Consider the following 24,168-nt stretch of genomic DNA (forward strand, 5'->3'; position numbering starts at 1 on the left):
TATAAAACATTGTTGTTTATGGTGATATCTGGGCTTTTGTGTAGCTTCAGAATAATTAGGTATTGTGCATACTAATGGTCATACAAATGTGTTGATGAGCAATATGCTAATTAGAATGATCTGGATGATTTAATATGTAGAGGCTGACTGCTAGCACCAAACTAGTAAATTGAATTAACTTATAAAGCTTAGCTGTATGTTTTGTTGCTTTTTTGTATATTGTGGTATAATAGTTATCATCTCCTTTTGTACACCTTTCTCAGTAAGACAGTTAAACTATTGGGGGGAGGGAGGTTTGGCCTTAATCCCTAATAGATAAATGCATAACCAGCAAATGTCTGGCTACTGGAAAAAAAATTCAGTTTGAGGATGTATGGTTGCAGAATAGATTTGCGAGGCTGTCAGATTTCGGCTGAATATATCTCAGAAGATGGTATTCAAGGACTTATATCTTCTTTTCATAATTACCAAATATATTGAGACTTTTAGATCAATAGATTTTTAAATGGGGTCATGCTCTAAATGAAACTTTGCAGTCACAAATATTCTGGTTGTCATAGCCATGACACTTCTCAAGCAATCGTACCCTCTGGGACAGTTTTATAACTATTAAAAATAGACTTAACTATATAAACAATTTTCACCTTCCTAACCTCATACTCTCATGGTATAAAAGGTAGCATATATAGTTAGCAGTCAGAAAATCCAGAGTTCGGTCTTCGTGAGAATGCAATTGATTTTTCACATTTCTTGCTCAGAAAAAAAAAAAAAAAAAAAAAAAAACTTAGTAGCTCTACATAGTTTTTTTACTACCAGGCAGATTGTCAAATATGGCAGGCATCAACCATATCTAACTTTCTGTATTATATGTAGAAATCACATTTTTTAGCATTATTTTAAAGGTGTTTTATTTTTCTATTTTGGTATTTTAAATATTAGGATTTAATTCTATTGTCAATTATTGATGTTAATGTAATTATAGAAATATGAGATTTTTTTTTAATTATGGAACTGGGAAATCAGAAATTTTACGAATATTTCAAATTAAGGTTTTAAGAAAGTGAGGGTACTTATTATTATGGCCTCCATTTTTTTAAATTCCAAGCCAGGATTGTCATCAAGTTCATGTTTGCTTTGTGGCTGTTCATGTTTTCTATGATCATTTTTAATGTGGCATCAAAAGCATTTCGGTTAGAGTAGATTGATGGGCTCCCCTTGTATTATATTATCACAAAGTTGTTGTTTCATTTATCGCCAAGCTGTTGTTTAATTTATGGTAACCTGGGTAGTTGAATGTTCCGTAAATATACTTTTATCTAGAATTGGGTGCTCCTTTGACTTTTTAAGTGAAAATATATCGATGTGTACATGGACAAAGGGAGTGCACAATGCCAAGTTTGTATAATTATCTGATTTAAGTAAAAATAGGTTGACGTGTACATGGATAAAATCAAGGGAGTGTACAATGCCTAGTTTGTGCAATTTTGTGATTTTTTTAAAGTGAAAATAGATCAGTGTGTACATGGATACTGAGTTTGTGCAATTCTTTGACTTGCTAGCAAAATCGCTGCTACACAAAGCCAAAATAACAAGTTAAAGAATTGCACAAATTCCGTATCCATGTACCACCAAAAATCACCACTTTTCACCAAGGGGTACTTATAAATATAATTTTAAAAGTATTTTTTTATCTTGAGGACTTTCACACATGAACTATGCAAGGCAAGATTCATGATAATGGCAAACAACCAGATTATTGATTTTTATTCTGCCACGTAATAAAATGCTACTATCTTTCTACATTTCATGAACAAACAGCTGTTGTTGGATCAACAAAATAAAATAGGTCACAGTAAAATAACTCTAATCTGCATTTTCTAGTTCCTGTGTGTTACATGTTCGCCAACAGTCTGAATGAATCTTAATCCCTCTAGGTTGATGATTTTTGCTTGCATCTCTATTTGGAACCTGAATGAGAAAGAATACTTGGATTTCTGGGCATAACTCATCATTCAAGGTATGGCTATTAATTTTCAGGACTGCTCTAATAACAGCAGAACAGATGATATGAAAAACGTAACTTTTTAATATGTTTTGAAATTATCCCATCTACCATCTAATAATGCACTACTGTGCTCGGCTGTATAAGTTGTGGAAATGACTGTTATTTTCCTCTTTCGGAAGTCTCCTTCAATGTCGACGTCATGTTCTTATTGATGTCTTCAACATCCACAAAGCTTGTTCCTTTGATCATAGATTTGAGTTTGGGGAACAAAAAGAAGTCTATGGGGGCCAAGTCAGGAGAGTATGGCAGATGATGCAGCTCCACAACCTCATGCTGGCCCAAAACCTCTTCACTGGCAACATAATGTGGGGGCGGGCATTGTCGTGCAACAGAAACCGGTTGATCTTTGGATTATGGTAACTTGGCGATTTTTTGGCGAAAATTTGGCGACCAACTCTGCTACAGCAACCCTCTGTTTTTTTTTTTTTTCGCCACCATTTTGTCTTCACGAAGTAACTTGAAGACAAGTTTCTTTTCTTTTTATTTACTCAACACTTTTTCCAACAATCTGCTAGCCGAATTACACTTATGCTAGAAATATTATGGAACAAAACTGCTTAATCATGACTAATATTAACTGCGAAATTGGGAAAAAGTGCAGAATCGCAAACTCCTTGCCGCGTTTTTCAAAATCGCACATACACAGTAACCATGTACACGTCGACTTATTTTTACTTAAAAAAACATCCCAGAATTGCACAAAAATGGCATTGCGCGCACTCTTGACTTTATCCATCTAAACTGCTATTTTCTCATAAATTACAAAAATTTGCACTAAAATGCAGGAAAATTTTGTGAATCTTTAAACTCGATAAAAAGCACATATATGAAATTACCTGATCGCGAAAAATTATATACCCTAACCAAGGATGAACATTTCCACGTATAATATAAATAAAATATCCAAAAACTTTTACCTCTAAATTATCTATTATATACGTCACCAACGAATTCATAACAAAACATTAAAAATGGTTACAAATACTTAGTCTCAAATATTTAAATTATTTCCATACACGTTTACTTCCACTCAAACGTATACCAAATTGCTACAAACATATAATTCACAAAATAACTATCATTTAATTAAAATATAATTAAACCATGTACACGTCGGCTTATTTTTACTTAAAAAAACATCCCAGAATTGCACAAAAATGGCATTGCGCACACTCTTCACTATATCCATGTACAATTCTTTTTTCTCATAAATTAGAAAAATTTCACGAAAATGCATGAAAATTTTGTGAATCTTTAAATTCGGTAAACAGGACATATGTGAAATTACCTGATCGTGAAAAAGCATATACCCTTTCCAAAGATGAACATTTGCACGTATAAAATAAATAAAATATCCAAAAACTTTTACCTCTAAATTATCTATTATAAACGTCACCAACGATTCTATAACAAAACATTAAAAATGTTTACAAATACATAGTCTCAAATATTTAAATTATTTCCATGCACGTTTACTTCCACTGAAATGTATACCAAATTGCTACAAACATATAATTCACAAAATAACTATCATTTAATTAAAATATAATTAAACCATGTACACGTCGGCTTATTTTTACTTAAAAAACATCCCAGAATTGCACAAAAATGGCATTGCGCACACTCTTCACTATATCCATGTACACTGCTTTTTTCTCATAAATTAGAAAAATTTCACGAAAATGCATGAAAATTTTGTGAATCTTTAAATTTGGTAAAAAGGACATATATGAAATTACCTGATCATGAAAAAGTATATACCCTTTCCAAGGATGAACATTTGCACATATAAAATAAATAAAATATCCAAAAACTTTTCCCTCTAAATTATCGATTATAAACCTCACCTACCAATTTCTAACGCAAACATTAAAAATGGTTCCAAATACTTAGTGTCAAATACTTAAATTCTTTCCATGCACATTTACTTCTATTCAAACGTATTCCAAAATACTACAAACACATAACTCTCAAAATCATGATCATTAAATTAAAATATAATTAAATTAAAAAACACGGTACTTTTCCGTTTTGCCGGCGCAGACAATTAAGTCGCCAATAATGGTACAACCGATGCCAAACGGAATATCCTCGCTGGTAACCTTTTACTCCTCATTTTCAAAACAAGCCGCAGCCATTTCTTATCAGATTGATTGTTTCTTTCAATACTGGCATACAATTGCATGGAATTTTTACTAGATAGTCCAATTTTATGCCCTAAGGCCATTCGCGGGCGGTAATTAAGTCAATTAGGATGCAATCACACCGCTCGCCCGATGGCGAAAATATAGAAAAGTTCATGTTCATCAAGAAAGTCAAGGGTTAAGTTCATCAATTGTAATGAGAATGCACTAGTGAAGTAAAGTACTACGGTTTTACATAATTTCTGAGTAAGCTATTCGTACGAATTGAAATAATTCTTGCATTTAAACTTGCATTCTAAATTAAGATTTAACTTGAAGTTAATGTAGATAATTACTTAGAGAATTAGATTTTTGTAGCGTAGTTTACATGAGATAAGATCACTTGGGGCCAGGTAATATGAACCGGCGAATCAGGATGTTGTATCATGAAAGCATAATAAATTCTTAAATTATTGTCTTTTTACAAATTTATTGCCTTTACTTATTGACTTTTTTACAAAATTTGAAACGACATTAAAATGTTTATAACTTTAAAATAAAAAATTCTGAAAACTAACATATGCTAAAATTTTTTTATGCGTATACTGTGTGTTGTCGCCAATAAAGTCTGCTTGGCGAGATTTGCGCCGATGAAACGGAAAAGTACCAAAAACACTACTTAAACTATAAATAAGCACATACATTAAATTAATAAAAATTAACTTACAATCCTAATTACTTTAAACTAAATCATTGCTAATAACAATTTTCCAATAATACCATATTAATTTATTTACTCCTTACATTTAGAACAATGCATAAAAATAATATCCTCAAATAATTAAAAATACTAACTTACCTAATCTTCTACAGAATCTTGAGTGCATGGCGGATCACAAAATGTCCATTTTCACCAGATTTCTTGCACCGCTGTTCAAACTTATCTGTAATATCCTTCCTTTCACACAATCTCATTTCATACCCACATGTTGGACATTCATACTTATCCGCAATTAAGCAATTCTTTTCAATTACACATAAATGCAATAAAAATTTCGGATTTACTTTATATAGGGCCATGGGAAATATTAAACAACACTGTTTCACAGAACATAGAATGAAACTAATGCTGTACAGCAGATATTTTTACAAATTTACCCCCTTTTCCGATAAAGAACAGTGATTCGTCCATTAATGTCACATGACATATCTCATGATCTCTCATTTTCCTCACACAAAATAATGCGTAATCGGAACTGAGTACTTCTCACATTATTCCCAAAGTCCTAGGTAGTAACCTTTATCGCCTCCAAAATGTCGCCAAACTACCTGTTACCATATTCCAAAGATCAGCCCAGAAACCAACTCCCATTCTGACAAAAACGGGGGACGTACTCTGTGAATTCTTTGTCGGAATTGGGCAAGAACTTCTGCATAAAACTGTTCAGTAACAGTAGTGCCTGGTGGAACAAATGCATGATGAATAAGTCCGTCACTATCGAAGAAAGCAATTAACATGACTTTGACCTTTGAAATCAAAATTTTTCCTGTTTAGGAAAGCTGGGAGACCGCCATTCTGTGCTCTGGCTCTTGGTTTCAGGGTTGTATTGATAGCACCATGATTCATCACCCTTTACTATCAAATCCAAAAAAGCAGGGTCAATGTCAGCATTGTTAATGAGTTCATCACACATGTCCATTCTGACTTGCTTTTGATCGTCCGATAACAGTGTGGGACAAATCTGCAACACACCTTGCGTTTCCTTAGGTCTTGCATCATAATTTGGTGAACCACCTCTTTGTCGATGTTGAGTTCACTGGCCAGCATTCAAATAGTCAGTCGCCGATCTGCTGTTACAAGCTTACAAACTTTCTCAGTTGTTTCAGGCATACGCACAGAAATCGGCCTTCCGATGTGGGCGTCATCTTCAACTCTTTCATGGCCATCTTGAAAAATGTCCATGCCATTCAAATGTGTGGGGATGGGAAAACACTTGCTCACCATGCACTTGCTTCAATATTGCATGTGTTTCTGTTGCACTTTTGCCCAGCTTAAAGCAGAATTTGATGTTTACCCTTTCTTCCATTTCAGCACTTCAACACCACTTTCCCACTTCGACAACAACACTTCACCAGATACGTTTGCATGCATTTTCCCAGCCAAGCTTGTGCCTACAACTGATGCGCGCTGTGGGGAGCATGTGTAGATGTACCACTTTTTAGATACCAGCAGCACCTCTCAGGCTAGTGATCAGTTTCATGCTGTGACGTCAGTCCTGGATTATTAATAGCCAAACCTTGTACAGTCAAAAGTCGTTAATTTGGACACCCATAATCCGGAATGATCTATAATCCGGACCTCAAAGCTACAAACTTTCTGCGCATGCGTTGCACTGACACATGCGCATAATAGTAAAGGATCAACAAAGCGAAAGTATGTTTCGAAGTCCATTAAACAAAAAGTGAAATTGCTGCAAAAAATGGATAAAGGCATATCCTTTGTTTCTCTAACCATTCCGAAATCTGTTTATCAATTTCACGCTGCTCTGCGGTGGGGAGAGGTGGGAAACGCCAGGGCGCGCAAGGAATTGGAAGTTGATCTGTCAGCACTATCCTTATCTTCAGGGCAGATGTTTTTATTTTATTTGGCTTATAACTCCTTACTAAATGTAGTATTTCATCTCGATGTACTCTGTCTTTGATATGATTTAAATCAAATTCCTCACCATTATAATTCGCTTCCGATAGTGAAGAAAGTGACACAGAGGTTATTGAAAACAAAAAAATTTCGATTGACAAATTAGTCGGCATTCTCAACACAGTAATTATAGGACTTGATCAGCGGAACTTTGTAACTGAAGAAGAAATTATGTCTGTTTATAGAATTAAAGAGAAAGTGTTATCACATAAAACGAAGCAACTTGAACAACTTACATTGAAAGAAATGTTTAATAAAGTAAGCAAATAAATATTAAGTCCCGACGAATCCGGATTAACGACTTTTGACTGTATATCCAGTATTATGGAAGAACCCTGCCAGCTTTGTTTCTTCCCCATATGAACAGATTTTAATTTATATCCACAATATCAGGGCCACATATTTGTTTATTTGTTTGTTAGATTAGATGTAGAGAACACATTTCTCTCAACTGTTATAGATTTGTAAAAACTGAATTGCTTCTCTTACCACTTAATTAATGCCAGTAGTTCTTCTGCTCAGTAAATAAATACATTTTACATTACATGCAAATAAATACATGCTACAGCATTTTGGAAGCCACTGAACCAGTTGTTAAAATGTTTACCTTTTCATCACTAGCTGCTTTTCACATTGCATTTCCAAATGCTTTCATTGATATGTAATTTTATTTGATGCCCATATTTGCAAATTCATATGAGGTAAAATGCTTTTCTTGGAAGATATACACTCGGAAAAGGAGGGGAAAAGTCTATTCTGCATTTTAATGTCACATCTGTTATAAATTTACAATTTTGCTATTTGCATGTTTTTAAAATACCTCACTTTAATAATCAAATCTCATTATTCATGTTACTATAGCTGTCAGCTCTCCCAGTAAACCAGGAAACTCTTGGTATTTCATCACATTTCCTAGTCTCCCAGATTACTGAATTTCCCAGTTTTTAATTTTTTGTATTTGCCAGTAAAAGTATTTTTCAACAAAAAATAAATATTTAATTATTCAAATTTTATTCTCCTACTCTTAGTGATTTTTAGCATAATTTTCCTTATTAAATTTTATTTGATTTGAATTGTCTTAATCTACTGTAGATATTTGTGGAACTTTTGGTAAGTGTTGAATCAGTAAATATATTTGTTTAATTTTGTTTTACATTTAATATTTGGTTCATTGTGATCTTATCCACATATCAGTATGTATATTAATTATCAGTTTAATCTTTATCCTATTTAAAAGTTATTTGTTAAACAGAAAGTTTTCTTCTCTACTCAGCATTTTCTCAATATAATAGTGTAAGAAAGTTACAAAATGAAATTAGCTGAAGAACATCAAACTTAGAATACATAATTAAATTATAATGGCCTTTTACATCAAATTCATGTTATAAATAGTTGAATAATCTTAATCAATCATCATAAACTTAATTTAAATCAATATAAAGTTCATTCACCATACAACATGAAAACTTCCCAGGAACTCTTGGGTTTGGGCACAGTAATCTCATAGTTTTTCATATTTTAATGTTGGTAGCTATGATGTTACTGAAATCCATTTTAAAAGCCTAAGAATTCCTAATTCAGCTTCAGAGCTTTGAAACCTTCTATTTGACCAATTTGTTACTCAAAATATGTAATTATAGGAAATTTAAAAATACAGATTGTCTTCTACTTTAAGTAAGTACTTTAAAATATACCAACATCATAATTGTAATCTTTTTGTGAGTTCTAGTTTGAGTATTCGAATTCCAGTATTCCAGTTTGAGTATTCGAGTTTGAGTTCGAGTATTGCAAGTTCTAGTTTGTGATAATTCTTTACTCTATGTTAATAGCTAACATAGAGCAAAGAATGGAATACTTAAAATACTCTTAACTAATATCTAGCATGGGATATGTGAGTTACAAAAGTAATAGTCATATAGTAAATATGTTATTTCATATAATTTTAATATTTCTTTAAGTTTAGTTAATTTTTTTTAATCTATGAAAATTAGGTTTATCAGAGCTTAAATTGTGCCAGAGGTCACCAAAGACTTCTGAATTTATGAAATTAATTGTAATTCTAGCCAAAGTGCACCTTAATAAGCCTTAAACAAGAGTGCACTGACACTTCTGAAACTGAAGGAAAATTTTGACAGGAAATTCTTTTAATTTATTCAAATTTTATTTTAGTAATAACTAAATATTAAAGGTTGATTCTAACTTCTGAATGCATGCCTGTCTTTTCATGAGAAACCAATGTTTGGACAGAGGTTGAGAAAGATTGAGAAAAACTTTCATGCCCACATAAAAATCTTACTCTCCAAGAAACACAATAAATTTATGAAAGATTCTTTGTAAACAGTTAAATATTTTATTCCCAAAAATATTAGGAGTTAACAGCCCGGTCATATTGTCATTAATCAGCGGAACCATTGCATACATGGATTCACATCAGCAATTTCAGTTACAGTCAAAAGTCGTTAATCCGGACTTGTCGGGACTTCGGCGATTCCAGATTATCGATTTTTCCGGATTATAGATCATCAGTTTAAATCTGGTAAGATGGCATGCAGAAATTACAAAGTTAAAAATATGAAACTGTAATTTATGAAATAAAGAACAATTATGATCTAAAGGGTTTCAAAATTTACAAAAAGAAAAAGCTTAATAATTATTTGTTTACTTTATTAAACATTTCTTTCAATGTAAGTTGTTTAAGTTGCTTCATTTCATGCGATAATACTTTCTCTTTAATTCTATTAAACAGACATAATTTCTTGTTTAGTTCCAAAGTTCCGCTGTTCAAGTCCTATAATTGCTGTGTCAAGAATACCGACAATTTGTCAATAAAAATTTTTTCGTTTTCAATAACCTCTGTGTCACTTTCTTCACTATCGGAAGCGAATTATAATGATGAGGAACTTGATTTAAATCATATCAAAGATGGAGTACATCGAGATGAAATACTATATTTAGTAAGGAGTTATAAGCCAAATAAAATAAAAACATCTGCTCTGAAGTGCTGACAGATCAACTTCCAATTCCTTGCGCGCCCTGGCGTTTCCCACCTCTCCCCGCCGCAGAGCAGCATGAAATTGATAAACAGATTTTGGATTTCAAAACATACTTTTGCTTTGTAGATCCTTTACATATTAGTAAATATATATCGGAAATTCTATTTGATATAATCGAAAAGTTCAAGCTTACTTTTATAAAATTGCTCTAATAGTCTGCAAAAAATAATAAGCCGCATCCAATTCGAAGATTATGGAACAACGCAATCTGCAACATTAACTAAATTAGATAAATTTAGCTTAGCTTATACTGTCCGTTATACATTAAACGCGCATGCGTAAACGTATTATGTGTATGCGCACACGCATATTCGCAGCCGTAAAGGTCTTACGCGCACGCGTAAACGCCCATGCGCATGCGTCAAAGCGACACATGCGCAGAAAGTTTGTAGCTTTGAGGTCCGGATTATAGATAATTTTGGATTATGGGTGTCCGAGTTAGAACAGGAAAGGGAAACTGTGCATGCTTCTAAATGCACTTCAAGTTGTAATAGGCTTAACATAGAGAAATACTAGGATAAATGCCTCATATACATTCAATGCTAGTGACTTCCTGTAGAAAACAACACCTGTAGACTTTTTGAACAATGTAACCAAATATGGGGGATGAAGATGGTGACTTTTGTTTATGTTTCTTCTTAGAACCTGTTTGTTCTCAGCCTGCAGATTATTCTTTAGATTAAAGGGGGTGGGCAAACTTTCTCCTGTCACATTTAGCTTGCCAGCTAGAATCATATCAACTGGAGATAGTAATCAGAAACTCTCTTGTCTCTTTGTTTTCATTTGTACACCTCTCTGTTAAAATTAGTATTTCTAACATTCTGTATATTATCAACACTTTAATTGTTTTATGTTCTTTCACTGGTGTGTGTAAGAAAGATTGATCCTTGTTTCTATCATCCCTTCAAGTAGAACATTATATTGTATATTCAGGGCTTCTGCTGACTTTCTTAGCTGAGTGAAATTGTAATTCCAGCTGCAGCCTTAAATAAGCTGAGGTCTTGTATTTTATTTATTATTTAATAATATGTCATAAATTTAATTTATTACATTATTATTTATCACCTTATGTTTCATTGAATTTTAATGATTAATTCCTTTATCATTTTAAATATTAATTACTTTACTTGTTTATTTTTTTCATCTTTTCTGACAGCCTTCCATAGTGCTCTGGCACATCTAATTTTACAAAATAAGCCCTGTTTACAAGTAACCAAATGTATAGCACTGCTGAACACTCGTAGTTTGAATTTGAATCTCATTTATCTAGATGATGAGCATTTTCATTATTTCCCCCATCTGTTAACTGAATACAAACCAATTTTCCTTAGAAAGTTCTTGTTGAAAACATTATTAAACTGTTGAAACATTATTATCATTATTAAATTATTATAATTTTTAAACTCCTTATTATAAAATATTCACTAAATTATAAATTGCCAAGTTCTTTGGTTAAACCCTTTATTTTCCCATTATTCTTGTCTTATTTTTTTTTATAGTTATCAGATTATATAAAGCCAATTCTTTTTATATAATAAGTTATAATTTACTGAATAAACAGAATTTGTTTTTGTCATCTGGTTATATTAACAGTAGTACTACACAGTTAGATTTTTTGTTTTCTTACTTCTAGTAATCAGATATAAGTGTAGCATGTGCTCAAATATAGTGTTCAGTTATCATAGTAGATATAGGGGGCCCACCAGCGGCCGAGCAGTAAAGTTGCTGAACACTGGTAGTTCGATCCGAGGGGCTGCCTGCATGGGCATTTTCATGGTTTTTCCCATGTGTAATGTGTATACGAGCCAGTTTCCCTTAGAAAGTCCTCCACAAAGTCATCCCTCCCTTAAGGCAGATAGCCCTCGAGGCTTTGCCATAATCGCACACCTACACACATAGTAGATATAGATAAGAATGTCTTAAAATTTGTTTTTGGATTGAATAATCATTCCTTCAAATTTTAAGATATTTAATTTTAATTTTCATATTATTAGGTTACTAATTCAGTAGTTGTTTAACATATTCTGTATTTCTCATTGCATTGACAAAAAGCAAGCTATAAAACTCATAGGGTTTGTTTCAGAGTGCAAATATATCAAATTAACATAAAGTATAAATTCAGTTTAAATCAGATGTTCTCACTTTAAATTGGCAGATAACATTTGTATTCAGATCTACTCTTTAATTTTGATTGTATCATATACATATCTAGGATTTGGACACTGTTGATAATGGAATTTTAGATCATCTTTATGAAGAAATGGAAAAAAATGATTCTGATATTATAATAGCTCACTTTCTTGGTGTTGATCATTGTGGTCATCGATATGGACCAAAACATCCTGAGATGTCAAGAAAATTGCTACAAATGAATAATGTTATTCAGTAAGTATGATAAGTTTGATATTTGCAGTGTATTTAAGCTTCAGAATTTAAAATCATAATATATATATATAAAAAAAAAATTAAAAAAAAAAAATTCTGAATGTTTATTATGTTGTTAATTATTTAATATTGCTGTCTTATTTCAATTCATAAAGATAATTTAATAATAATATTGAAATCCATTGTGACTCCTGGAATTTGATTTTTATGAATCTTGAAAAAATATTATTGTTATCACTATGCAAATTACATGCCCTTGCAAAATAAAAATTGTTGTTATTTATTTGCAAGCATTGTGCAGTTTAGTGAAGAAACTGCAGTTACATTTTGAATAATTCAAATTTTCTTTATTAAATAAAGGCACATTTTTCACATAGCATTAATTTATGATGAAATTATTATCATGACAACTTTCCCTCCCCTCTTACCTGTTGATTTCTTATTTTGAGTAACTCATTTTAAATACATGACTTTATGTTCCATATCTTGAACATTTAGGAAATAATTTTTAAATTAATAAGCATGACATAGGTGCTAGTTTAGGATATTTTCAAGTGTCAAACTGAAATTTGAATATCAGACTGCATTATTAAACAAAAGACTAAAGTAAAATATATTTATAATTTCTTGAAATTTTAATTAATGAACTTTTTTTGAGGTGTTAGACTAGACATGGCCAAACTGCAGCTCATGAGTCTCATACTGCTCTCCAACTTAACTACAGCTCGTGAGCTATTTACAATCCTTTGCCATCTGAAATGTGACTTTGTTTTAATAAATATAGTTACATTTTTTAATACAAATTTAAAATAGATATCATACAGTGGAATTTGAAGTGGAATTTGGAATTTGAAATAGATATCATACAGTGCTATGTTTCTTTATTAATCACTAATTTAATTTCTGATATTATGTATGTAAAAATTTGATAGATTTCAAACTGTCCACTGCTGGCTTATCATCAGAGCAATGAATACATAAAATTACAAATAATTCCATTTCTGATAATTATTATTCCAGTTATTTTACTTCTTGAGCAGGTAATGGTTATCGGAATACATTAATACGAATCTAACACCCAATGCTAATATTTTTATTTAATTCTCCCTAATATTTTTTTCTCAAGTTAATTTAACTTCAGGCAGTATCTGCTTACATTCCTGTCTGATCCATTGTTCACAACAGTCATGATCCACCTGGAAGATTTCCTATTTGTTGTAGGATACTACTTTTATTCAGTCTTTAAATGCCGTGAGTAACTGTTGAAGAAATCTGTTTCACCTTGCAGTCCATATAGATCTCTTTTATTTTGTGGGAAGAATTTTATGAGGATTTTATTTTGGTTGGAGTGAACCTTCAGCCTCTTACTTGATTAGGAGACTTGAATTTTCTGTGGAATTCCTTCAAAACTAATTTCCTATTCCTCAGCAAGTCAAGCATTTTTATGCAATTTTTTCACATGTTTTGCAACCATTCACAATAATATGCTTAATAAATACTTTTCTCGTATGAATTTCATAATAATTCCTTGGTAATAGTAGGCAGAGATCATGGTGAAGACAACCATTGGTGAAATAAATAAGATAATTTATTTCACCAATGGTTGTGCATGCTGAAATATTTGGAGTTGTGGGAAGAATCACTGGTTTAACAATGATTTAAATTTTAGTCAAAATGTTTATTTTTCATTTTAGCAAATATTCTTATTCCAGATAAAGCTCTTTCACATTAATCATCAAATCTTCATATCAGTAATGTTGCATCAAGCAATGAGGGATCAATAGAACACAAACATCTCTTTTCTCCAAAGTTTCTGTCAAAATCGGCATATTGATATTGGTGAAATCTCTTTAGCTTGCGATATTTTCTGGTATTTTTCAGTTTCTTGTTTGATGACCTCTAGTACAAGATATACCTCGCAGTAGAGGCATTTTGCTCCACTAGGTTAGAGTCGCTGATAAATATCGCACTAGGTTAGAGGCATTTTGCTGTGCGGCATATCTAAAATTTTTCACACCTTAGTACTGCTGCTCTGCACCTGCACCAGTTGCCCTGGCTGTAATGCCAGCATTATATTTCTTTTAATATGTTGATATTTTTTGTTTTCCTAATTTTTTATCATCATGTACATCTGACACGTCATTTGGGAAAGCTTAGAAGCCAAAAGAAAAGTTATACAATGATCCACTGCTTGATCACTACAAATTTCAGGCATTAATGTGAAATTTTGCTCCCATTAATTTTTATTTTTAAAGTCTGATTTTTTATTTTCTAAAGTATCCTCTGCCCACAGACTGCATTTCAAACTGTAATTGAGATTTAATTTCTGTACACAATGGTAACCCAATGGAAAGTTCTACTATATAACTGTTAAGCTGAAAATAATTTATTTTGAACTTTCTGAGTTATTTTACTTAGAAATTCAAGACGAGCGTTGAGTCATTTCACTGCCTTTATGGGTCCAGCAGTTAGAATATGGTTCATATACTTGGCAAGAGTTTAGGAACTAAACTATTTTGCAGATGCCTGCCATGTTACAAAAGGTCTCCACATCGAACATCTGTGCATGTCTAAAGAAATATGAAGAATTACACCTTAGTATTATATCTGTATTTGCAAAATAAATTCATTATAGTTGTAACAGGTATATTTTCTTTCTGTAACATTAGTTTTTGTTTACCATGTATTTGAAAAACAGTTCATAATTAAACAGCTAGGTTGAAGATGGAGTATGTGCTTGACGAAGCGTTTATATAGCCCAGCATAAACTACTAAATTTATTAGCATATTGTAATGATTCAAGAGGTGGTTTCGAGAATTTTCAATGATGCACATGAATTTCTTATCTGAACTGCTTATCTGTGCCCAAAATAATCAGGACAGTTCGAGAGATAGTTTCAAGAATTTCAGTGATGCGCGTGAACTTTGTTATCTATGTCCAAAATTATCGGGATGATTTGAAAAATAGTTTCGAGAATTTTCAATGATGCGCATGAACTTCGTTATCTATGTCCAAAATTATCTGGACGATTTGAGAGATAGTTTCAAGAGTTCTCAATGATGTGCATTGTACTGATTACTAAAAAATTCTGGAAAATCTGGAAAATTCCATTGGATCCCACGCTGAAATACTGTATCAGTGAGGACCGCCATGAGATATACTGAAATTGCAATCATATTCTCTTTTGTGTTATTCTTCTATACTGGGCATCAGTAAAAATAGTTATTCCAAAGTTTTGTGAAAAAAATGTTAACTGATTTCTTATGTTAGGATCCAAAGATTCAAATGATCTCAGTATGTTGGTCCTTATGTTAATTATGTGGAGAAACAAAATAATTTTTTAAGCAAAAGCCTAAACAAGTTAATAGCTTATTTTTAAATAAATATTTTTTCTCGAATAACAGTTTCTGTGCAGTGTGCATTGTTGTGTATCATTTAATTTATCCTTTCTAAAAGACTGCTCATGAGTTTAAAAAAAAACTCAATTTTTCTTTTAAATAATGATTTGTAATTTTCTCAAAATAACATTTTTTTACGTAAATGCTGACCAATGAATGTGCTTCCGATTTATTTTACTTCTACTAAAATAAAAAAGTAATTATAAATGGAGAGGTATAAAGGAGATCAAAAGAAAATATTGGTTTCTCTGCCTGAAGAACAAACGCTCAGTTGCCCAGTAAAAGAGTTACAAATTTTCATTTTTTTGGGACTTAACTTTCATAACACAAAACAGTAAATATAAGATGTATTTATTCTTATTTATATGTAATCATGTTAATTGCATATTCATTAATTTACTTCAAAAGTTTCTTTATATTCAAAACCTGTATCATTATTATTGAAAAAATATAAATTTGGACTTGTGGCTGTCGAATGTTCATAAAATCTATCATGTGGCTCCCATAGTCTTGAAGTTTGGCCATCCCTGTGTTAGACTGTAATCTAAAATTTTTAAATTGGAATATTTTTAATACCTTGAATAAAGTGTTATTATTTTCATAACTTAAATTTTATGTCCTGGCAAAATAGAAGTTATTGTCATATTGCATGGAAAGTTTTTGCTTCAAGATTCTTGTACAAGCACTCTGAGCAAAAAATTCTTTTCTGAGTATTTAAATTTCTTCCTTATTAAATAAATGCGTAAGTCTACATGTGGTGTAAATTTATGATGGTATAATATCATAGCAAGTTTCTTTCTATTGCTGTTTGGCATTACTATTTGGAGCTGTTCATTTTAGATGCATGATTGTGTATGTCTTGGATTCATAAACTGGTAGGTTTTCATAATTGCATCATTTAACACTATTTTTAATGTTCAACTAAAATTGAAATATGCAGATTTTAAATTTATGTTGCAGTTTTTAAATTTATGTGAATATTAATTTTTTCTTTTGATTTTAATGCGAAATGCTTCTTTTAGATGTTAGACTGTAATCCAATGCCTTTAGATGTAGTTTTCTTTGTTATGTTTCGACTCTGCGGTTGCGGATTTTCCAATTGCTTGTGTCATCTACACAGTCTACTGCTTATCAAAGACTAATGCCTTAATTATTGCTTTTCACTACGATATGCCTTCATGCACCTTATGGAAGTAATGATCGAAAAGTGACATAACATTGATTGGGATAGGACTCCAGTCCAGGCGCCCATTGAAACGAACGTCTCATTCACGGATGATATACAGTACAAAGTCTGTTATCCAGACTCGTGGGGACTACGTCGATTCCCGCTTAGGGTTTTTTCCGGATTATAGATCATCAATTTAAATCTGGTAAGATAGCATGCAGAAATTATACAATTAAAAACATGAAATCGTAATTTATGAAATAAAGAGCAATTATGGTCTAAAGGGTATCAAAATTTACAAGAAAGAGAAAAAAAAAAAGAGCTTAATATTTATTTGTTTACTTTATTAAACATTTCTTTCAATGTAAGTTGTTTAAGTTGCTTCGTTTTTTGTGCTAATACTTTCTCTTTAATTTTGTAAAAACAGACATAATTTCTTGTTCAGTTACGAAGTTCCACTGTTCAAGTCCTGTAACTGCTGTGTCGAGAATACCGACTTAACTTGTCAATCGAAATTTTTTCGTTTTTAGTAACCTCTCTGTCACTTTCTTCACTATTGGTAGCGGTATTTTCTGGATCTAGAACCATACTACAGATTTTGCCGTCCGTTAATTGGTTGATGATTGGGGCATTGTTGTTGCAATGAAAAACTTCTGTTATATCATCTTCATTTATTACCGCTTCTGCACATTTCTTTACAAAATCCAATAACAGGAAAATTTCACTTTTAGTTTACGATGTCCGAAAACCTTCAAATTCGCAGCTATCATCTTCATCGTCCTCACCATGAAATATGGTAGCTGGCCATAAATTATGCCAAGCATTTTTTAACGTATCTGGAGACACATTCTCCCACGATCTTGCGATGCTCCACACAGCAGATTTTATGCTAAAAAATTTCAAAAATGTTTTGCCATTGTTCAAGAAATGTAACATAGATTTTTAAAATGCTACTTGATATTTGCATTTCGGCGTGTGCACTATTCCCATATCCATAGGTTGAATGATAAATGTACAATTTGGAGGGAAGAATAATATGGATACTATCTTTCACTAAAACTTGAAGTAAAGTATGCGCCAAACAGTTGTCAACAATCAGGAATATTTTTGAGTCATCAGGTAAACCAACCAAATTCAAATGTCGTCAAGTCTTGGGTATAAAATTATTTTCAAACGAATCATTCATGAACACTTGTGTCATCCATGCTAATTTATTTGCACGATATATAATGGGGAAAATCGTTACTCCTTTAAATGCTCGAGGCCGTGCATGTTTTTCAATTACAAAAAGTTTGCACTTGTGCGTTCCTGCAGCATTTGCACACTCTATAATTGTTAGTCTCACTTTTGAATCTTTGATACCAGTTGGAGCCTTTACTGTAAAGGTTGTCAAGGTATTTCACAGTACATATTGCCAGAAAAGACCAGTTTCATCAGCATTGTAAATTTGTTCTGGAGATAATTGTTTACTAGTAATGAGTTCAATGAATTCATCTGCAAATTGTTCAGCAGCTTTGATATCAGCTGAAGCTTTTTCACCTGAAATTTTTAATTTTCTTATACATTGGCGATTTTTAAATTTGGTTAACCAACCTGTCGAATTAATGCACTCATTTTTTAAGTTCATTTCTTCATGAAATATTTTGGCTTGAGTCATTAGTATTGGACCCGTCAATGGCACGCCCTCGCTGCGACGCTGTCTGACCCATTCAATCATTACTTTGTCATGATTGTCACTTTTAGCATAACAAACCCTTTTTCTGTTATTCATTGCAAGTGGGGTGTTGGAATACGTAAAAAATTCAAAAAGTTCCTTTTTCTTTTTGCATATACAGTTATGTCATATACAGTCAATTGTTTCAATGTCATACTTCTCGCATAATTTTGAGACGGATATGCTTTTATCCATTTTTTGCAGCAATTCCACTTTTTGTTTGATGGACATCGAAACATGCTTTTGCTTTGTAGATGCTTTGGCAGCTCTTTTTGACATAATCGAAAGTTCAAGCTTAATTTTTATAAAATTGCTCTAACAGTCTGCAAAAAATAATAAGCCGGATCCAACTAGAAGATTAAGGAACAGTGCAATCTGCAACATTAACTGAAATGCCTTAGAATCAGTAAAGATAATTTTAGCCTAGCTTATACCATTAGCCTAGCGTATATTATATTATTATACATTAAACGTGCATGTGTAAACGCATTACGCATATACGTTAAGCATACAAAAAAAAAAAGTTTGTGGCTTTGAGGTCCGGATTATAGATCATTCCGGATAATGGACGTCCGGATTACGGACTTTGTACTGTAATTATATTAACGATACTTATATTAACGTTTCCTGTAATAATATTATGAAAGATATCATATAAATAATACTTATTTTAATAGTAAGTTATATTCCAAGCACATTATACCATTTGTTTTTAGAAAAAATATTAAAAGATCTTTGTATTTATAAGTATTATGCAACATCTTATAAAAATTATGATTATAAAAAACAAGACCATAATTATACTAAATAAAAAGTTAAGAACATTATATATATATAAAGATTTATTGTTATGTAGATTCTTACTTGGCCTTTAATATGTGAATTTAAAAAATATTGGTGTAAAAATTAGCACAAGGAATCGTTACTTTTCTGCTAATAGGGTGTCAGTCACCAGGTGTGGTAGCCTATTTATATAGCATTTATGAACAGCTATGCAATGACATAGTTCTGAATAAGTGGGAATACTGAACAATGAGCATCAACCCAAGAATTTTCTGTCTTAGATTTTCAACTGCCCAAGTGGATAAATTGGCAGCTCTTGGGTACGTCTGCCTTCAAGTTAACCTCAACTACAGCATTATTGATCCTGATACTGCATGTCATGTGCAAAGTGGCGAAACAAACTTCAGTGGGGCACTAGCCAGCATGATCTAGATTCTTACCTCACTAAGCTCATGTGGCAGCAACTGTATAAATAGGTGTATACTTTGTTAAAGTTGTCATCTCACTCATTTGCCAAAATCAGAAGTTTAGTTACCAGAATTGGTGAACTCATAATACTAATAATAACAGTGTCAGTAAACTTACATTGACAGTAATATATCGTATAGTGTAATATTTGGAATGGATAAGACAGACATTGGATAAGACAACAGTTTCATTCTTCCCAAATACACAGCTGTCACTTAAAAAAAAAAAAAAAAAAAAAAAAAAAAATAATCAGGGAATTGCACAAATTTGGCATTGTGTGCAGTATATTACAGTTTGTTAGAGCTCATTCTAACTTCATCAAAATTCGTAATACTTGTACTCAAAATTATAGCTATTTAATAAACTAATATTTAATATCATCAGAAATCATCTAACTCTGTAACTGGGAGTTAATTTTTAATTACATAAAAATGATTTTTTACATTTCTAAAATATCATATTTTCTTGGTTTCAGCTAGGACTTTTAATTAGTCCAAAATCTAATTTTTAAACTTCTGGTTCTTGCTATTACTATAATCATTTGCAGCATGTAACTGATGATACTTGGCATAAATTTTCATTAGCAGCATTTCTTTTTATTCTTCATTTTTTAATATTTTCTCTCTGTGTATGGGTGAAAATAGTATTAGATAACTTTTCTTTGTATATTGTTTTCTAGGAAAGTTATTCTGGAATTGAAAAATAATACTCTGTTAATTGTTCTTGGGGACCATGGAATGACAGAAAGTGGAGATCATGGTGGTGACAGTGCACAAGAAGTTTCTACAGCATTGTTTATATATAGTCCTTCCAAAATCATATCTGATGTACTAGTAAGTTTCTGAAATTCCATGGAGAAGTTTCTGTTATTAATAATTTGCATAAATCTTAGTTTATTATTTATAATGAAGAAACTTTTCTTTAAATTATTCTATTTTAGGATTTTAAGAATAAAAGTTAAACTATTTTGAGCAATAGCTGTGTAAAAAATTTTTTTTTACTCAGTAAGAAATGTTAAATGGTTTATTAAATCTAAGCAAAACATGCATATTTTTTCCTTTAAAATATTAAGGAAAAAGTGGTACAGTTAATAGTAAGTTTTCTAAATGGCATAAGTACATAAACACAAAAATGCCCAGTTTATTAAATTTTATAAAACTCATTGTGATTCTTTATTTGGGGTCTGATTTTAAGATTTTTCAGAGTTATTTAAAAAGTATAACTTGTTTATAGTTTTACACTTCAAATTTCATATTTAAAACTAGATTATTGAATATACTATGTAAGAATACTTTTTCTAACAAGACGGCGCTCCACATTTTCCTTAATATGCTAGTACTGAAATTACTGAAAAAAGGAATTCAAGTTTTTATTATTATTATTATTGTTTATTACTCTGGTTTGATATTCAACAAACCTGAATAATAAAATATATGAATATGTGAAGTTAAAGTGTCATTAAAAATTAACATTTCTTAAATTTCATTGAAAATTCTTGATTGTGTATCATGTCTATGGTGTGCACAATGTTTCTTCAGTATAACAGTTGTGCTTTTTTTTTAGTCTATCACAATATTATTGCTGAATTTTAAACAAATTTATCTCTGCTTTTGGTATTAAAAATTTTTGTGTTATGAGAAAAAAAAGTGTGCTAATTGATTAATTATGCATGCAAACTAAGAAATTGAGCCATTTTGCACAGCTCTATAAACTGACTATCATGAGTACTGAATTTGATTTTCCTGCACCTAAAATCCTAAAAATATAAATAGCATTTTTCCTGTATTAGTAGAATTCAACTGGAATTATGAAAATGCAGAATAATAAATATATTAAATATATTTATTTAAAAAGTAAATGAAAAATTATGAAAATAAAATAGGAAATATAAATGTGAAAATACAAAAAAGCATTTACCTGTATTTACTGAATTAAATATTTCTGCTGAATAAATAAGAAGTACTTATAATTATCTGAGCATTATCTCATTCATCTCTTCTAAAAATTGCTTAGAACAGTGGTCTCAAACTCAAATTGTATGTGGGTCGAATGTTCAGTCTGAAAGCAGCTGATGAGCCAGAACAAGCTATTTTAACAAAATTTAAAAACGTTTTTAATAAACAAAATAAAATAACAAACTAAATTTTAACTTTTCTTTCTGACAATTTATTAAAACATACATAAACAATAATAACACAAAAGAAAAAAAATCAAAATTCATATTTATTTTCTATTTGATGTCTAAAGGTTGGTACCTGCAATAAATTTTTATTGGTTATACTCTGTAATTCAAATGTATTGACAATTAAATATTGAATTTTAGACTGACATTTATATCAGGTAGTTCCAACTGTTGTTGTTAACATTATTATTAAATAACTTATTTTTGATCTTAACCAGAAAATTGTAAATTTCAGACTACTGAAATGCCAGTAGCTGTCAGCTTGCAAACTAAATATACTGACTGTACCAGTGTAGGAGATTCTACTACTGTACCATAGTCATATCACCTGTCATATACAAGCAAACACTGAGAAAGCCCAACTTTTCCATGCTATCTTTTTTCTTTCAATAGCAGTCCCACTCATAAGCACCGTCCATATCTTTATGTCTCTAAAACTATTAGCACCATATTTGTAATAAATACATAACTGAAATGTATTCATGGGACCACTGGCTTAGATCAATAATTATATTGGATATTTCTAAGAAGTGAGAGTGAGAAGAAGTCAGTGTGATCATTATATCTAACTAATTAAAAAAAGAGCTTGTGAAATGCCAGACACATGAAAATTCTGGAAAATTTTGAACACGTGAAAATTTTGAAAGTACAATTCATCATAGAATAGCCAAATGAATAGAAGAATTTTCTAGTGTAAAATTTAAAAAAATCACCTTATTTGTTATCAACTTGAATATCAAAAGCCTACATTTAAAATAATGTAGGATTTTTGAAAAAAAAATATTACATTTCAGGTTTTAAAGCCAGTATATTTCTAGACTTTAAACACATGAAAGTATGAAATATCATGACCATGAAAGTTGGCAGATGTTGCAAAAATTGAACCAATCATTTCAGCAGAAGTTTAAAGAAACATATCGCTCTTTTTTTAAATATTTAACAGATACAAGTTATGGATATAGCATACAAAAAATTTTAATCACTTATCGTAATTTTTCACATTATATTGCTATTGTTTATCCATTTAAAATAATCAAAATCTTGGAATCTCAGAACTTTTAAGCTGCACCAATGGCTGAGTAGTTAAGACCACTAAATGCAAACAGTTTGATCTGGTTTGGGTTTGATCGCTGGTGAATGGGCTGGCTGTATGGTCAATTTTCATCATTTTTCCATGAGTAATGTGAATAAGAGACAGTTTCCTTCAAAAAGTCCTACATAAGGGCATCTTTCCTCTTATGCAGATAATAATGGCATTACCATATGCAAAATAACCGAACTCTAACTCTAAACATAATATACGCTGTTTTGTAAAAGCTAAATTTTCATAATTTTTTTTTTTTTTTTTTCAGAATGCAAGAGAAAAACAGATAAATAGCAGTTAATCTATATCCCTCTTTATGAAAATTAAACCAGCTTATCAAAAATTAATAGCGTGTGCTTAAAACCAAGGCAAAGATCATAAGGTTGTGTTTTGAATTTACAGTTATCCATTATTGGTGTTAAAACACATGTTTTGGGGAAAATATCATATAAGTGCTTTCAAAGTCTCAATTTACTCATTTTTGTAGAGGAAATAAAGGTTACTGAAATATGCCAGTTATGTGAGCTTTCCAGTTAATCGAATGCCAGATAGTTAGGCTCTTACTGTACTGTATAAAAGTAATCAAAATATTATATATTTGGATTTTGCGGATAAATTGAGACAGATATGATCAGTTTACTTAGCTGACCAACAGCTGAATAGCAGCAAGTAAGCTATTTCATGCTGTATTCATGCATGTATCATTTCATGCTGTATTAATCAAATTAGAGTGTCATTTGCTAAGTAAAAACTAAACAAAACAAAAATATAATAGTGGCATGTTTATCACAGCTATACTATTCATTCTAAAATTATGCATGAACAAGCTGTGCTTAATTTCCAGAGCTTTAACTTTGTTGTGTTTATTATCACCATCCATTCTTATTCCTCTGTTGCATATAAGAGGAATGCTGGCCAATGGAAAATACAAGGATATATTTGTTCGATATACATCAAAGGGTTGAAGAGTAAATGAAGAAACTGAATAAGTTTACCATTATTTCTTTTTTACAAAAATTATGGGCTTATGTATTAAAATTTATGGC

At 31.2% G+C, this 24,168-nt stretch overlaps 1 protein-coding gene across 3 annotated transcripts in view; it reads left to right on the top strand.

Annotated features, from left to right (window-relative positions):
- The window catches only part of PIG-O (phosphatidylinositol glycan anchor biosynthesis class O), a 51,849-nt gene that overhangs the window by 2,753 nt on the left and 24,928 nt on the right, over positions 1-24,168 (top strand). For 2 of the 3 annotated variants that reach the window (XM_035377685.2, XM_035377680.2), the window contains exons 2-3: positions 12,152-12,324; positions 20,536-20,689. In XM_035377685.2, coding sequence (XP_035233576.1) covers positions 12,152-12,324; positions 20,536-20,689 — 327 coding nt within the window. Of the gene's footprint in view, positions 1-1,934; positions 2,018-12,151; positions 12,325-20,535; positions 20,690-24,168 lie in introns of all 3 variants that reach the window. The other variant, XM_035377691.2, reaches the window with a different exon arrangement.

The sequence above is a fragment of the Stegodyphus dumicola genome, chromosome 4, assembly GCF_044657685.1.
Source record: "Stegodyphus dumicola isolate Sdum_Otavi_A_Nest chromosome 4, ASM4465768v1".
NCBI classification, from domain to species: domain Eukaryota; kingdom Metazoa; phylum Arthropoda; class Arachnida; order Araneae; family Eresidae; genus Stegodyphus; species Stegodyphus dumicola.